This window comes from Motacilla alba, chromosome 10 (genome assembly GCF_015832195.1).
Source record: "Motacilla alba alba isolate MOTALB_02 chromosome 10, Motacilla_alba_V1.0_pri, whole genome shotgun sequence".
NCBI lineage: Eukaryota > Metazoa > Chordata > Aves > Passeriformes > Motacillidae > Motacilla > Motacilla alba.
In genome coordinates this window covers 12191426-12209086 of record NC_052025.1, presented here as the reverse complement: position 1 = coordinate 12209086, position 17661 = coordinate 12191426, and the positions used below count along the sequence as shown (strand labels likewise).

Below are 17661 nucleotides of genomic sequence, written 5' to 3'. Positions count from 1 at the left end.
TGAACAGGGAGTGCTTATGTCATGGAGCTCATGCTTTGATTTCAGATTTCAGTCTAGTTCCAAGTCTGACACTGCAGTAACAATCACAATTGAATACACAGAGGGATCCTTCATTTGTGCTGCTGTGCACAGCCTCTCTGTGGTCTAATGGAGTAATTTAGAAATAATGGAAACCTCTCTATAGACTGTATCATATCAGCAGACCTACTGTGGTCTGGTGGCTTCTGAGAACCCACTCTTTCCCCAGAGCTGGCCCCAGAGGAGGCTGAGGAAAGGGCTGCACTTGCACCCTTGTATCTCGTTAGAGGTTGAGTCTGGCTCGTAGTTACCAACCCCCAGACATGCGAAAGGACTTAAACACTCTCAAATTTCATAGTTTCTTTCCTAACAGAGCAATTGCCTCCAGTTGTACCCTAACCTACATTCCCCCACCTCTGCATTTCTTGACAGAAGAAACCATGTAAGGAAGAGAAACCTGCTGAAAGCCTCTGCTCAGCAGGGGAGAATGACAACTCTATCTCCTTCTCATCTCTGGGGTGTGGGTTACCCAGACTACTGTAGTCATGCACTGGGCAAGCATTACAAGGGTGAGATCCATCTTCCTTCCCAGGAGAGCCCAGCCAGGAGCTCAGATATCAGTTACCCACATCACCCTGGCGCCCTGGCTAACAGCTGATGCTAAAAGATGTTCAAAAGTGAATGTTATTTACATTATTTAAATGCTCAGTTCATTGAAGCAATTAATTCAATGGTAAAAGTAGCTGCTAAAAAAAAAACCTTAGGAGCAGCCTGCTCTTGGGAGCCTGATGCTGCTTTTCCAAGCAGCTGAACACGTGCCTTGGGGATCTGCCTGCTGCCACAGGCGCAGTTAGTGGTTAGAAAAGGCAATTTCTCCCTTGCCATACAAGGGCAGGAATGGCCCTTAGAAGCCAAACAATTCATAATGCACTCATGGTTGTGCTCGGGGATTACCCAGCAGCATAAACTGCAGCTCAGATTATTTATTCCATTTTCCACCTTTCACGTGTCAAGAGTGAACTGAATAAATGACTAAAGTTGGGCTGGCTGGAGCAAACTGTGAGCTAGGCTGGACACTGACAGAGTTGGAGAGATTATTCTGCATTCAGTAACAGCATTAAATGTCCAAGTCGAATTCTGGACCCTGTAGTGTTCCTCCAGTTATCATGGATGTGAATGAAATTGGAATCCAACTCAAAATATCTGTACTTTACAATGCCTGGGGAATTCACAAGAGCTGATACTAAATCTGTCTCTGAAAGTAAATTCACAGTGATGAAGCTGCCAAAGCAATATTCATTTATTGGAACCCTATCAGCCTGATGCTCAGTTTTAGATTGATATGATGGCTTATTAAGCAAAGCAAAGTGCTATTGAATATCTGTTAGCAATTTGACAGCTTGGCCTCGCTATCCATGGTGAGGAATGAATTTTAATCTCTGGACCATCCGTTGCTGGCACTGAGTTGGATACTCATCTGTCAGGTTTTCTAAGCTGCGCAGTGTGATGGAGGATGCTCCTCTAAGAGCAGAAAGGAGCGTGGTGCCTCAGGACAGGGTAAATGACAGCTAAGCTCAGCATCACCTTGCTCAGATCCTGTGGCCCAAGCAGTGGCTGTCAGGGAGCAGCTGAGGGCCCACATTGCTGCAGTTTCTGCTTCTGTCTGCTTTTTTCACCAAATCAAGCCAATATTTCATCATACTGAGGACTTCAGGGTTACTAAATCTTGTACGTGTGTCCTGTGTAGTGGGAGTAGTGAAGGACATACTCTCAGCCCTTCTCCAAGATTTTTAAATTCCTTTCCACAGCAAGAAAAATTTGGCAGTGGTACTCATGGCCACAGTATAGCCAGAGTTAGGAGATAAGAATGCTCAAAAGGGAAAACGAAAGGATATTTATCAAAATAACAGGAACACGCTAAAGGATAGCAGTAAGAGATTTAAAAAAATATCTGGAACTTTTGGGAGCAATAATAAACTTTCCATGCTTTCAGCAATATATCAGCAATACAATACCGGAAAGGTGAAAGGAAACTTGGAGCAGGTCTTTACAACTGCCTCGCCTGGACCTTCCTTCCCTTGGCAGCTGGGCCTGGCCATCACAGCTTGAGCAGACACGCTACGTGGATGGAGTGTGGTCCCTGAGCTGTTCCTGAGTTACCATAAAGCAGATGCTGAGCAGGGCCGTGCAGGCAGCAAGGCCACCTTCCCTCGCCAACCTTTCCTCTCTTCTTCTGCTTGCAGGTACAGCCCACACAAGGATGCTGATCCTTTGAAGCCCAGGGAACCTGCAATAATTGAGGGCTTTATTGCCTACAAGAATCAGGATCACGGGGCTTGGCTGCGAGGTGGAGATGTGTGGCTGGACAACTGCCAGTGAGTTTTGCCTTATTTCAACTCTCAGAGTTCAGCCTGGTGTTTATGGCAAGCATAGCTGTGGTTCAGACTATTTATATCGCTTTGCACCTTTCATATGGCCGAGATTAAAACGAAGATGAAATGTTAAGCCACCACAGGCATTATTTTACGCAAACAAAGCTTTGTCTGAGCTGAGGATCCCTCAGGTTGTTTCTCTGTGTGATTGCTGCCCAGCAATAAATTGTCACAATACACACACACAGATACACAGATGCAAATAACTAAAAATAAAACCTAATTTATTTTTAATATTAAAGATGAGGTGCTTTGAAAAGAAAACAGTGAAATGCACCACCTTTCCTGGCTCAGCCTGGTCACAGATCAGTTTTATGTGGTTCAGTGTAATGCTGAATAAGCAGGTACTGATGAAGCAGACATAAAACTATGCATCACAGCAGCAAGGGAGAGAGTCTGGGCAAGAGTGTGTTGTGTTCTTTGAAGGCCATTTCCTGCCCTGGCCAGAGCTGATATTTGTTTTGCACTTGAAAACAGATGATCTGCTGCAGTTTCTGTTTCTGAGCCAGGCTCCTGACATCAATCCTAGAGAAGAGGAGAAAAAGGAAAAAGCCCTTTTAGGAGGGATATTGTGATAACCCTGGTGGGAATGGCTGCCACGCTGATATCTGGTGTCCAGTTCCCAGCCAGAGCTTTCTTACCTTTGAGTGACCCAAACCTCTTAAAGCAGCCAGCGGGATAAGCTGGCAGCAGTGACCTGATGAGAATGGGGCTGTAGCAGAACACTGAGAAATGTCACATTGAGCAATACAGTTTGTGTTTCTTCTGACCCACAAGAATCCACCCTGCTCCAAGGCCAGCAAGCGTTGTCCTCAGAGATCCCACTCAGGTCACTGGGACATTTGCATTGCTGAATATCCTTTGCTGGAGCAAAGGCAGGGTGCTAAAACACCAAGTGCTTTATGAGTTTCCAGCAGCAAATCTCTGAGTGTGTGTGAATTGGAGGAAGCAGCCATCAAGCTGTAATTGTCTTTAGAGCCAGAGCCATTTCCTTTTCTATGGCTAGAATCTAATTTATGTATCCCATTAACAGGGCCAGCGTTACTGTGGCCTGCAGAGAAGCAAGGGGGCCATAGGGTGGGAAGGGCTGCCACCTACAGACAGCAGCACAGTGAGGCGATCTGCTCCCAAGCCGCTGCCAGGATCAGTGGCAGACGTGGGAGGTGATGCCGGTGTGAAGACACCATCAAGACTGACTCGAAGTGTCAATTCATTGTAGCATTTTCTAAGCAGCAGTCAAGGACCAACATCTGTGATTTATCTTACCCTGAAATTTCAGCAAAATAGAAAGATATTATAATTTTTTTTTTAATTATTATTTTTAATGAGGAAGCTCTGATCTCTGTATTCCTGTTGAGGAAAGAGAAGCCAAGCTACTCTTTTTTTATCACCTTGCAAAGCTCTTTTATGGAAACAGTTTGTGAAACATGAAGACGGGGAAGCACAGTGTGTAAGGCAAAGCACCATTAAATAATAAAAGCTGGTTGGAGTGGGAGATAAGCATGATTTTTTATCTACCAGAGAAAAACATGTGATCATTAGACAAAGGGATAAAACTTAATCAGGCAAAGAAACTATGGCTAGTAATCACCATTTTAACCCCAGCTGGAACAATCAGGTGTGTGTCTGCTCCTTCATGTGATCTGCAAATTCTGCAAGATGTGCCAAAAGAGATCTTCTAAAACTGGAATGGGAACATGTCTGGAAAAACCCGAGTTCCCCCTGAGCACTGTACAGTAATTAATCCCTGCTGTCCTCCACTAGTTTGCTTGTTATAGTTTGGCATGACAAACCAAAGTGACCCCAAATGTCTTCTGAAGCATCTCTCTTCTCGTGGCAGGTTTGCTGACAACGGCATTGGGCTGACCTTGGCGAGGTAAGTGTGGCAGGGCTGGGTGGCAGCCTGGGCACAGGGCTGGGGCTCAGCAGCCCTTTCACCTCCTGCCCTTTCTTCTCAGCGGTGGGACCTTCCCTCACGACGACGGCTCCAAGCAGGAAATCAAGAACAGCCTGTTTGTGGGTGAGAGTGGAAACCTGGGCACCGAGACGATGGACAATGAGATCTGGGGGCCTGGGGGTCTGGATCACCGGGGAAGGACCCTGCCCATCGGCCCGTAAGTTCAGCTCAGCGCATCCAAGCACTCGCGGTTCCCGCTCCCAGCACAAATCCAGCCCGGTGTGCTTTCCTCAGCGCTGTTCGGTTCAATAACCATTACACAGAAAGGATTTAATTTCATGTTTCCCAGTCCCAGAGTCCTCACTGTGCAGCTGCTGCTGGCAGGTACATCCTTGCAGGCTGCCAAGACAGATCAAGCTCCTCTTTCCTTCCCCCTCCCCTTTGCAAGGGGATTTGAGAGGACAGCAAGAGTACTCTGTGCTACCAGGGCACCTCTGTACCTGGGATCAGCAGTGCTGAGCAATGAGCTGAGCTCCAGCAGCAGCCAGGCAGGCTCACAGAAGCCCCTTCTAGGCTTGCATGTGCTTATGTGTGTGCTCAGTGCTGCTGTTACTGTTGCTCCTGCAAAGGACTTTGATGCCTTTGTTAAGCAGTTTTGAAATGGCCAGTGAACTTTATGTATGGCCTCCTAGACCTTAGTCCTACAGACTGGTTTGCAAGTGCAATGCTTTTGCTTCCTAAAAACACTGTTATCCTAACAGTAGCCCCACAGTGAGCAAACACATCAGCTGATGCTTTTCTGCCGTATTGCAGGCCTCAATTTTGCTGTCAGCAGTGATGCTGCAGACTTATTATAAACTATAGCAATAATGAAAACCCATTCTGCTATGACTCTCCTAATATCCTTTACACATATGTGGACATATCTCATCTTGAATGTTGTATGCAGAAACTCAGAATTCTCTAAGGGATCATATGAGGAAGGGCTCAAATTTATTTATCATAAGTGAAATTTGAAATGTCTTATCTTAGCCTCTTAAAGATCTTAAGCATCTTGTTCATTTAATTGGTATGAAAATGGTGTCTTCTTTACCTTGCAGCTGATATCAGAAAAGGCTGATAAAGATTAATTAATCTGCCCCGTCAACTCTTCTTAGCTCTATAGATTGTAGGACCTTTCCTTGTTTTCAAAAACATTTTTTTATTGCAGTTCATTTGCAATGCTTCTCTCCAAATCCCTTTGAAACATGTGGTGGGACTTGTTTTGAGCCCTGCCACTAGTCAGCCCAAGGAGTCTGCACAGCTCTGCTGAGTTTCAGGTTTCACTGCTGCAGAACTCATTTCTGATGGCAAACACGAATTTATTCATCTTTAGCTCAGTCCTTTGGCATTGCTGTTACTTCCTTCCCTGGAGAAGTACAGGCTAAATAAAGATGATCTGTTCAACACGAGAGAACTTGAGCTGAACTTGCAAGGATAAGAGAGCTGAAAAGAAGGGAAATCCCTTCTCTTCCAAGGCAGGAACTTAGGAGTCATCCTATGGCCTGCAAGAAGCGAAAGCAGCCACGAAACAAGCGCTGTGGGACCGTGCGTGTCTAGAACACGTCTTCTCCTGATGCTAACGTGCCATGACCAAGTCTCTCTGTCTCCCCTGAATGTATTTTAGGGATTTCCCCATCCGAGGGATTCAGTTCTATGACGGGCCCATCAACGTCCAGAACTGCACGTTCCGCAAGTTCGCGGCGCTGGACGGGCGGCACACGAGTGCCCTCGCCTTCCGCCTCAACAACGCCTGGCAGAGCTGCCCCAACAACAACGTCACCGCCATCCGCTTCGAAGATGTCCCCGTGAGTCACCTCCCCAGACAGCCCTCCCTGCCTTGGAAATGGGGGTGTGGGCAAAAAGGAGAAAATCTTGCCGATTGTCTTTGCCAGAAGTCTAACAACGAAAAGAAAGAGGAAATGTGATGGGTGCAATAACAAGAAGGTCCAATTGTCTGTCAGGTTTGCAGCAAAACAGATGCAGGGAACAGTTAAAAAAAAAACCATAGCAACATTGAAGCGAAAATAATTTCAATTTCTGTACGACTCAGAAACTGAAGAATCAGCCCCCCTTTATTTTCAACAGTGGTATAATATTAAAGCAACAGAAGGAAGTCTGTTCTGAAAGGCCTGACTGACCTAGAAGCAGAAAATACTGATTTTGGGGAACAGCCAGTGAAACTGAGCTGATGCAGGATAATTCTGCAGCCCTGCACACCAGGGTAATTCCAGACTCCAGTTCTGCAGACATAAATGAGAGCAGAGTCCAGCCAAAAGATGTTTGCCAAATTTTGAATTACAGTATGAACCTCTGGGTGCTGGTCTGAACCCGTCCTGTGGCCTGTTCTTTTAAGTTATTTTTGTGTTTGCCTGCACAAAGACGTGCTAACTGTTTCACTGAGGTTCACCTTTAGCGGCTGTTAAATCCAGCTGCCAAACATTACAAACAAATAAATAAATAAAGTGGTTGGGCTGAAATGATTTGTGTTGCCTAATTTTCAAAAAATTAGCAGGCTTGCTCACAGGTCAGGAAAAGTGCTGACCAGTGCCAAATACGATGGGAAAGGCAAAATTCCCCTAAAAGTGTTGGTTGGTCACTCTCACATTGCACAAGGCAGGCTAGTGACATGACATTTATTTATGCTGGATAAAAATATCAGTCAGAAGTTGCCTGAGCAGCCATTTCCCAGGGCTGACTGTTTCCCACATTGGTATGACTTCATGTGGCTTGGAACTTTGAAACTGTGTTAGCAAACAATGAGTGAAGTGGCTCTTGTGAAATCGCCCAGACTCCTGAACCTTCCTCCAGAATTTTCAAACAGACCTTCCCACTGGTGAGGCTGAAACTGTGGTTTTTTTAGCCTTTCCCCCATGGTCAGCAGGGAAATGTGTGTCTGCTCTGCCTGACAAGTCAAACACACCTTTTAAGTCAGAAAATGCGTAACTTGAGCCACTGTAGTGACGAAGGGCATCCTTTTATTGTACTCTAAGTGATGAATTCCTTTCTGGACATGTAAATTTGTTCCACTGTTTTGTTTAGATTACTTCAAGAGTCTTCTTTGGAGAGCCTGGCCCGTGGTTCAATGATCTCGACATGGATGGTGACAAAACATCAGTTTTTCATGATGTAGATGGTTCTGTGTCAGAATATCCAGGCTCATACCTGATCAAAGAAGATAACTGGTTAATCAAGCACCCTGACTGCATTGATGTGCCCGACTGGAGAGGCTCCATCTGCAGCGGGCACTTTGCACAGGTAAGGCTGCTCACCTTGCAGTATCATTATCACCTTGGTTTGTTTAAAATTTCTTGGCACTTTAAAGCTTGACCTGTAGAAATGGACTTTCTTCAGAGTGCTGAGTGTTTATTTATCAGCATGTCTGCACAGGTGGCTTTGAACATGAGAAATACTGTGGTGCATTTTGTGAAACCTTGGTCTTGGCTGCTGACAGCTCCAACAACTTCTGCCTGAAGCCTCCTGAGAGCTCTGTGGGCATTCACAGATTAATATTCATAAATCCATGGGCTGTCAGCTGGTTATTTTTCCCTGATTTATGGAGGGAAGTGTTGCCCACAGTGTTATGGGAAATGTGCTGATGAGTCGAAATTAGACTTCAGCTTTCATGGTCTTTCATCCTGTGTGTGACCACCAAACCATTCTTCCCACCACAGGAGACCTGAGAGCTGCTGCCATGAGACTCCTCACTTTCCTCTGCTGAGAGTGCCTGATTTTGTCTCGTGTGTTGCAACAGTTGGGGTTTTTTGTGTGTAGTGCCCCTACATCCAGTTTCTAACCACTGAGCTGGGCTTCAGGCTTCTGAAAGCCAGACAGAAGGATCCTTGTTCAGCACAAGTCAGATGTCTGAGGTAGATACTGTCATGCTGCTGAGGGTTGCAGGATGCTGTGGAATATCTCAGCCCTGCTGCAGCCTCTGGCATGGCACATGCACTTGAACTCAGTGGATGAGGAAATGAGCCTTTTTTTTTTTTCTTCTGAAAACCATTTGCTTTGTTGAAATGGAAGCATAAGAACATAAGTGCACAGCCCACAGGTTCCTGCCCAGCACACAGGACTTGCTCCAGCTCACATCTATAAATTGTCTGAACCTTTCACTGTAGTTCATTAAACTCTTGGTGATCTGTTTTTTGGTTTTTGGTTTTTTGTTTTTTGTTTTTTTTCCCATCTAGATATACATCCAAGCCTACAAACCAGCCAACCTGAAAATGAAAATAATAAAAAATGACTACCACAATCACCCACTCTACTTGGAAGGGGCTTTGAGCAAAAGCACTCATTACCAGCAGTATCAGCCAGTTGTAACTCTGAGGAAAGGCTACACCATCCACTGGGACAAGACAGCCCCTGAAGAGCTGGCCATATGGCTCATCAACTTCAACAAGTGAGTGAACTGAGTCCCAGCATTCCAGTGCAATCATGTAACTGCACATTTTTAATGGGCGAGGTCATCACCTCATGAGCTCTTCCAGAATGAACATGCCTGTTACAGGAAGTCCATTGAGTTCATCTTTTCATGAGCCATCTCAGGTTCCTGTTTCCTCCCCCAGGAAGCTCTATAAGAGAACACAGTTCATTTTTGGAAGTTCAGAGCTAATTCATTCCTGGTGCATGGAAGTCACAGGTGTAGAAGTCAGAAGCAGATCTGCCCTACGTTGCTTAACTAACCCATGGTTGTTATGTCTAATTTATGTTGCATTAATCCATTCTAAACCATGACAATTTTAATTGGACAGGAAAAAACTTATTGTAAATTATTTAGTTTGGCTTCTAGCATGCCCAGGAAAATAATAGTTCTGTTATAACTTGTTACAATGTGAGTCTTTGCTATTTTTAGGAATGACTGGATCCAAGTAGGGTTTTGCTATCCTAAAGGGACAACATTTTCCATTCTCTCAGACATCCACAACCGTCTCTTGAAGAAAACATACAAAACTGGAACCTTCTACAGAACGTCCCAAATGGAGAAACTGGAGCACAGATACCCTACCAAAGGGTACTACTACTGGGATGAGGACACTGGGTAAGACAGCAGGCCTTGCTGGTTTGGACATGCTTTGGGAATGCTGCTGGAGCTGTGAGCTGTTTGCCTAATGCCACTAGCAGGGATTGCAACCAAACTGGGAAGGTTTTCTGGGAATGTGACCAGTGTTTCATTTCCCTGGGACTTCCAGGCCTGCCAGTCATTCACAGCCCCTGCTGCACTGCCAGTTACTCTGGGAAATGCTTTTCCAAGTGAATATAAGTTAGAAAAGAAAAAAAGACAAAAGCAATGTGCTGACCATGAAACTTAACTGAAGACATGCACATCCCTTATTGTTTTGAACAACTATTTATAAACACCATGACAGGGATGCACAGGAGCTAAGTGCAAAGCCTGTTATTTTAAGGGATTAAAATAATGGGAAAGAAAGAAAGACTAAAATACAAAGCATCTATTTCTACATATATGTATCACTATAGAATAGAGCTCAGAAGGTGTTCAGGTGCTATCTGATTTCTCTGTTTTACTTTCCATGAGCTCCCTAAACCATTTCTGGGATGAGTGTTCCCTTTTATGTGCCCGTGGGATGTTGGGCACCATAAAACACAGGGCCAAGGGTTGCAATGAAAATTATTGCAAGCCGTAGGGAAGAGTCCACCAAAACAGTGTGTTTTTGCACAAAATGTTTAAAGGATGCTGTTTGTTTTTTTGTTGTTTTTTTTCCTGCCTGCAGGTTGCTGTTTCTGAAACTCAAAGCTCAAAATGAGAAGGAGAAGTTTGCCTTCTGCTCTGTAAAGGGCTGTGAGCGAATAAGAATCAAAGCTGTGATCCCAAAGACAGCTGGTGTCAGCGACTGTGAAGCCACAGCCTACCCCAAGTACATTGAGACACCCATAGTGGAAGTGCCAATGCCAAAGAAGCTCTCCAGTGCACAACTGGTAAAGCAGCAGATTTCTTATCACGGAATCACTGCTCTTGTAAATCTGGCACATATTGAGCCCGCAGATGTAGAAAAATTTAGTGCCAGGGTCGGCATATGCTGTGCCTGATTTTCTGAAATGGTTCAGGCAGGTGAAATAATTTGAAACAGATTCTTGGAATGTGAGGAGAGCCATTGCAAGCTGCATACTTGTTCTTTTGGGGCTCTGATGTGATGCGCTGTTCTTGAAAGCACAGGGTGAAAACTGATGAGCTGGAAGACAGGTTGGTCCAGTGAATGGGATTTTGGAGCCTCCAGCTCCTCCAGGCTGTAAGAGCAGTGACAGACAGGGGAGTGAATAGTAGTGCTGAATTATTCTCATTTATACAATGCATAACACAATGTCCAGTATCCAGTCTGGCTCTGGGGGAGGAAGTGGGGTATTTATCTGTTATTTGGGCTTTTTTCACTCATTGCCCTTGAAACAGGAATACACAGCAAAGCCTTGGAGAATTATGTATCAGTTCTGCAAAGTAAGAATCACTCTGCCATTGAGTGAAACAGCTTAACTGGTGACAGGATGAGCAGAGAGGTTACCATTGTGCCCAGTTTCATTAGCAATTTAATTTGGCGGGTCAGTGCTTATTATGTAGCTTCCTTGTTGATGGAATTTCAGGGTTTGAAATGTTTTCATTGGAAATGCAGCATTCAGGTAATGGACATTCTCACTAGAAAATCTGTTTTTTTTCGTTTTGCAAACAGAAGACGAAGGACCACCTAATTGAAGTGAAAATAGAAACTTACAAGAAACAGTACTTCCACCTGAAGGATGACTTTGCATACATTGAGGTGAGCAAATCCTCTCAAAGAACTTAAAATGGGGTGCAATTCTACACCACTTGCTTTATCATCATGGAAAACATGCTTACAAAATTACCATGGAGAGTTAAATTCGGGTAATTTTGGCTTTGTATTTTGGGAAAAAAAAAAAAAAAAGAAAAAAAAAAAGGCTGTATCTTCTCCTGACAGGCAGGATTGCAGGATCTCAGAGACCTGGAATTCTGCCCTTTGAAGCAAACAGCAGTCCTGAGACTCAAGATTATCAGTGCTTCTTACAGGTGGTTGTTTGCAATTCTGTTACTGTGAGAGATGAAGAATGTTTTTCCCCCTGCCCAGGTTGATGGTGTCAGGTTTTTCCTCACTGAAGAGGGTATCCAGCTGGTTGTGATTGATGGACACCATGGAAAAGTTGTTGATCGAGTAACGTTCAAAAACTCCATTCTACAAGGAATCCCAGCACAGATAGAGAATTATGTCAACAACATCAAAGATCAGTGAGTAAACGATCTGTTCTCTCTAAGGTGCAATGTACAAGAATGCTGCATTACACTCATCTTTTTCTTGGATTTTATCACCCAGCGTGGGCCAGACACCCAATAGCAGAGCAATGCACCCAGTGTATTTTTGTGCCTGATGACTCTAAAAGAGCCCAAATGTGTGCAGGACATGCAGGCAGCAGCAGGATGCACACTCTTTGATTCAGGGACTGATTGAGCCCCAGATAATGTGCAGGGCTGCATGTGATTAATAAACTGCAGAGCTACATTTATCTTGTGGGTTATAGACAAACTGCAGATTTAAATTCACAAAGCACTGATCCATACAGTTGCACACAGCTTGCATTTTTTTTACTGCATGTAAGTTTTCTCAAATTGCAGATAATTCCTCTAATAAAATACATTCCCCTTTGCACATTCCCCTGCCCACACCTAAAGGCTGGATTATTTTGTATTTTAAGTATGGGCATCCAGGAATGCAGAGTTTTGGGAATAATTGGTAAGTAGCCAAAAGATGTTCCTGCATCTTGGAGGACAATGGCTTCTTCTGCTGGAAGGAGAATTGGAACCACATCAGAAACACCACTAACCAAAGGGGTTGTCCCCACATTAGCTTGTGGAGTGCTCGTGGGAAGTGAACATATTTAATTGTTATTAAATCTGTTTGGATTTGAAATCTGATGAGTCACATTTAATACAAATATGAGCGCTTTGTTGACAAATCTTCTGAAATAGCTGTGGGCAGATCCACAGGATATTGTTCTGGCATTTACTCTAGAGACTTGGGGGAGGCTTGAGCAGAGTGCCATGCAGGTGCAGGCAGATGTGTTTCTATTGTCTTAAATAATTCTAGAGGTTTCAAAAATCACATCACATAGTTACTTCAGGGAAGCATGGTAATTTCTCACTTTTCTTCCATATAAAAAATAAGTAGGCTTTTCAGAGAGGCCATCATCCTGCTTTACAAAAATCCCAATCCTGGCTAAGTCCAGTTTCTGATCAGGAGTAGTAGTAATAATATTAACACGCTTTTAAAAGAGAAGCACACTGAAAGGAACAAGTAAGGTCAACAAAAGTTTAGGGGAAGTGAATTTATTCAGGTTTAATCTGCTAATGAAAGAACAAGAAATTGTTTGAGTCTTGCTAAGGACATCCCAGGGAGAAGATGGGTTTCTCTGAGCAAAGCAGGATGGAACTGCAGGTTGGAAACATTTAAGTCATCCTAGAAAACCATGTTTAAAAATAAAAAAAATGTGACTTTTGCTTTCTAATGGGTTTTGCATAACTGGAAAAATAATCTATGACCAAACTGTTGGAAAGCATTGAAAAGCATTAAAGCTGAAACCACCCAGAGGCAGGAGTTACCAGTACTCAGGACAAAAAAAAAAGTGAGGAAGGTGTTCTGACTCTTCACCCATTTACACACCTCTTTGTTTCCTTCAGCTCCATAGTGCTGGTGACATCTAAAGGAAGATTCATTTCAAGAGGACCATGGACTAAAGTACTGGAGAAACTTGGAGCAGGAGAGGCTTTGAGGTTAAAAGGTAACCAGTTTTTAAAAACTCATTTCTAACCTCCCATTATTCCAGTAAAGGGTCAGTTTTTCTGCTTCTGAACTTTGCCTTGCTTGTTCCTATCAGCATGTGCTCAAACATCCTGGAAGTAGTAATTTATTCATTCAGAAAGGTTGTATCCACTGCAGCTTTGGGTAATGTGCTCCATTTAAAACTGCAGATAGAAAAAGCACACTGGCAGTTTTTCTTAGAAGTAAATAACCCAGGAGATTTGATTTTCCAGATTAAGTTTAGATAAAAAGACCTTTAAATAATAAAAATATTGAGCCTTTTCACCCACTAAATGCCCCGAACCAGGATTTTTCACTTGTCTGAACTTGTTTATAGCTGGTTTCTCTTGAAACATTCTGACTCGATGGCACAAAGCATGTTGATTTCAGAGCATCACATATTGCATTAGAACACAGCTCCACGTGCACATTGCTGCAATCAGCTCTAGGAGCTTTTGGCATGATTCCATCTGTGTGTGTGTGTCGCACACATGGCTCTTGTGCACCTGTACCCCTCCAGCCATGAGGTGTAGCCGTGCACACAGGTGGGTTTCTGGTGCACTCCTGGCACACTCCAAATGTATTTGCTCTGATTTGCAGAGAAAATGGCTTTTGTCGGCTTCAAAGGCAGCTTCCGCCCCGTCTGGGTGAAGCTGGTCACGAACGAGGACTCAGCTAAAATCTACCAAGCACTGCCAATTCCTGTGGTGAAGAAAATGAAGTTGTGAGGACACCCTGCTGTGCTGCCAGCACCGCCCCGTGGGACGGATGGACGGACGGACGGACTGCTGACCGCTCTGCGCAGGCCTCGCCCGCCCGCGCCACCAGTGTAGCATTTTGTTGTTGTTGTTGCTGTTCCAAAAGAAATGTCACTGTAAGTAGCTGGAGTGGGCACATGTGACAGAAGAGCTGTGAGCCGCGCGTGCCCCGGGCTGGCTCAGGCGCCGGGGCCGGCTCTGAGCAGGGCCTGGGCTGTGTCTGCAGGCGCTGCTTCCGTCAGCGCTCCGGGACTGACTGGTGTCACTGCTGCCTCTTGAAGGGGAGCTCTTGGTCTGAAGACCATCAAGGATTGTTGCTTCCACCATCCTCTAAGTCGACTTTTCCTTTTCCGTAGTGTAACTAGCTGCTCACGCAGACATGGAATGCCAGTTCAAAGACTGGTTGACAATCTGGTGGAGAAAGAGTGGATTTGAGTGATTTCCTGGATGCTGGGAAGTGTGACTGGACAGTAAGCATTTCCCCTAAAGCTTCTGTGAGGTTTGATCAAGCTCTTTGGGGTGTGTGTCATACATGCAGCCCACGGCACATAGCTGGGGAAGAAATGACAGAAGGAGTGGACAAAACATGCCAGCAGAGACTGATGGAGCCACCTATTCCTGCTTCCTCAGAAAACTGCGTTTTTCCTATGGATCAAGGAGTTTTAATAGTGGCTGTGCAAATAGGAAATTTTCCTTCCACAAGCCAGCTGCAGGCTAGAGGGAGAGCAATGTCAATTACCACATGTATTTTCTCAGCCTTTCCCATTCATGTGTTACAAGATGCAGGATCAATTCATGGTTGCCAGCTAATGCCATCCCAATTCAAGGCTTCCAATTTTTGACTAGGAATACTGGGACTCACCTTATTCACCATCAAATAGGGTGAGCTGCCCTCACCTTTCCCAGGACATCAGAGGGAACAGGATCAGACTGCTCTGCTGTGTGTTGCTTTCTGATCCTGTCTTCAGGCTTAAGATGTTATGTCTTGGTCCTCCTGTAAGAGTTACATGAGACCTGGATGAGGTCTTGCCAGGTGGCTGAAGAATTAAAGTGGGAATCCCAATGCACTAGCTGGATGTCCTGTACCTCCTTTCCCCCTGCTTCAAACAAAGACCTGGGTAATGATGGCAGATCAGAGGGATCAGGGCTTTACAGGGGCATCTCTTGAAGGTGGGATGTTAACATTCTCCTGCAAAACACTGAAAGCATTTCTAGTGTTCAGTGATATTTCTGTCAGTTGCTCCAAAATATCACACAGGCGTTTCTGGAGGCTGTGGCTGTTCTTAGAAATCTGAGGGCAGGGGGGAAGTGTGAAAGACATCATGACAAGCTTTTAAAGAATGTCAGTCTTGCCAGTAAGACTTGGGTTTATTTCCCCACTTTATCTCTGCCTGTCCCCACTGCCACATAAATTATTCCAATTGCTGATGGCTACTTTGTTTATGTAATTAAGTTGGGTTTTTTTCCCCACAGCATCAAAAATGCTACCTTGAAGTTAGACTAAAAAGCAAGGATTTTGTTTGTCATTCCAAAGGCTGTGCAGATACTGGTTTAGATAAGTTGCTCTGAATGTCAAAGCGAGCATGAACAAAATTTCGATATACTGTAGGTTACATTCCACTCAAGCCTCTCCTGGGTTTTGAAACTGGAAATGTTCTTTTCAGTCTTACTACAAAATTGTTTTGAATTCACTGAATGTCATGTGTATTGTATTTAACAAAAAAAAAAAAAAAAAGAAGCAGAGCCAAGCGTTCCCTCCCAGCTTCCCAACAAGAGTCTAGTAATGAGTGCTTCTTAGGCATTTGTGCTGTTTGCAGAGTGAATGGGCAACATTTGTAAAAGGCAAATGAGGTGGGTTATTTATTCCCCAAAATTCTTATAATAGTTTGGGGATTTCGCAAATTATTCCATGAACGAGTCAGTCTCACTGGTGTTTCAGCCATGATCATCCAAAACATTTATCTGATGTCCCATGATGGCCACAACAGTGCCAGATCCATGAATTCAAGGGAAGAGATGAACAGGAATTCCCCTGGGTGTGTCAGTTTGGGCTGTCTAAACCTTCTCCCTGCCCTGAGCCAGTGCCAGTAATTGCAGCAGTTTTGGTGGAACGCATTTGCTTCCAGGAGATGGACCAAAGCAGGAGTATTTCCTGGACAAGGAGTATTTCCTTCAGGAGCACTTAGCAGATGGTGGGCAGGAAAGCCAGGCTTGGGATGTGCCTGGAGTGGGATTTGGCTTTGTGCAAGCCTCAGTGCCGGGGTTGCCCTCTGCAGTGCTCCACTGGCCACGGCCATTTCCCCTCTCCTGCTCCCTCTAGGAGTGTAAACACCCAGGAGCATCCCACCAGGTGGGTCTGTCCCCTAAACAGCTGTGTCCAGCTTCTAGGAGCATGTTGCCTTTGAGCTGAAGTGTAGCTTCTGATTTTGCCGTTTTGGGAATTCTCAGGGTGAAAGCATGAGACTTGGCTCTAGGAAAAACCTTTTTCTTTTCCTTTCCTAAAATATCTCACCTTACTAAGAGAGAAAACTTAAGCAGCTTGTCCTGTGATGCTGAGCCTGGCACATGGGGCCTGTTTTGGAGCTGGGGAGGGTCTCCTGCTGGGAACACCTGCAGGGAATCACTGCAGGCTGCAGCCCGAGGGGCAGCAGAGCATGGGGGCTGTGTGCAGGGAAATGCCCAGGGTTCCTGGTGACCTGCACAGCCTGGAGCCATCCATGTGTCCTCTGGAGACAGAATGGAGCCTGCTGCCATCGCCAGTCAGCCAGAGCTCTGCGCCCAGTGATTGCTGTTCAGCCTCTGACTGTTCTAGAAGCTGCACGTGCACACTCTGACCAGTGAATTCCCAACTCGCCTCCTCTGCCCAGCCCCTGCAGGAGCTGCAGTGACCCTCTCTCTAAGGTTTTATTACTGCAGATGTTTCCATGTTTGCCTACACAGTTGCCATTGGTGGAGTGGGGTTTTTTTGGTTGCATTTTGTTTGTTTGTCTCTTTGTTTGTTCGGATGTTTGGGTTTTATTGCCTCTGTTCAATTGCTTGTTTTACCTGTCGCCGAAACAGCTGGTCCTTTTTCGGAGTTAGATGTTTGTACATTTTCTTATAGACTTTCCAATGAAAAAAAAAGATATATTTTCTATTAATTTATTACAATGGCACTAAGACAACTAAATTGCAGACATACGAAGCATTTTTACTGGAGTTGAGCATTGTCCAGTTTGTTGAGGAGGTTGGCAATGTGTCTTTTCTGATAATCTGCTTTGCACTTGAAAGCTCTCTATGTCCACAGACCGTGGTGGTGCATTGACTGTCGGGTTTATGATGACAAGAGCTCTTGGGACGTCGTTTCCAAAGGATTGTGGCTTACAACTGAAATAACATGTAGTTGTTTGGAGTACACAATGTTTATCAAAATAAATATTCTGTGCAAATTTCTTACTTTTATTTTTGTCTCCCTACTTATTTCAAAAGACAAACCTGTCTGCATTTGTTGGCCAGGCCACACAGACCAGACAATTTTCACTGCTGCAGGATCTGAGAGAGGGGGATGGGAAGGGAAGGAGATGGGAATGGGAGGGGGGATATTACAGCCATGGAAAGGCCTCTGTGCGGGGCAGGTGGGGCACTATGGGGTGGCAGGCCAGGAAAATGGAAATGCACTGAACTCGAGGGGCTCAAAGGGAGATGTGAAGAGGGTT

The 17661-nt window shown here is 44.8% G+C and overlaps 1 protein-coding gene across 10 annotated transcripts in view; it reads left to right on the top strand.

Moving 5' to 3' along the window:
* LOC119705019 (cell migration inducing hyaluronidase 1) overlaps positions 1-17401 on the top strand; it is a 98000-nt gene extending 80599 nt beyond the window's left edge. For all 10 annotated transcript variants that reach the window (XM_038146929.1, XM_038146923.1, XM_038146931.1 and 7 more), the window contains exons 18-29: positions 2262-2393; positions 4291-4326; positions 4409-4564; positions 6014-6194; positions 7429-7644; positions 8577-8788; positions 9242-9427; positions 10122-10326; positions 11070-11156; positions 11484-11641; positions 13088-13188; positions 13809-17401. In XM_038146929.1, coding sequence (XP_038002857.1) covers positions 2262-2393; positions 4291-4326; positions 4409-4564; positions 6014-6194; positions 7429-7644; positions 8577-8788; positions 9242-9427; positions 10122-10326; positions 11070-11156; positions 11484-11641; positions 13088-13188; positions 13809-13936 — 1798 coding nt within the window. In that variant the 3' untranslated portion in view covers positions 13937-17401. The remainder of the gene's footprint in view (positions 1-2261; positions 2394-4290; positions 4327-4408; positions 4565-6013; positions 6195-7428; positions 7645-8576; positions 8789-9241; positions 9428-10121; positions 10327-11069; positions 11157-11483; positions 11642-13087; positions 13189-13808) is intronic.
* Positions 17402-17661: the final 260 nt, after the last annotated feature.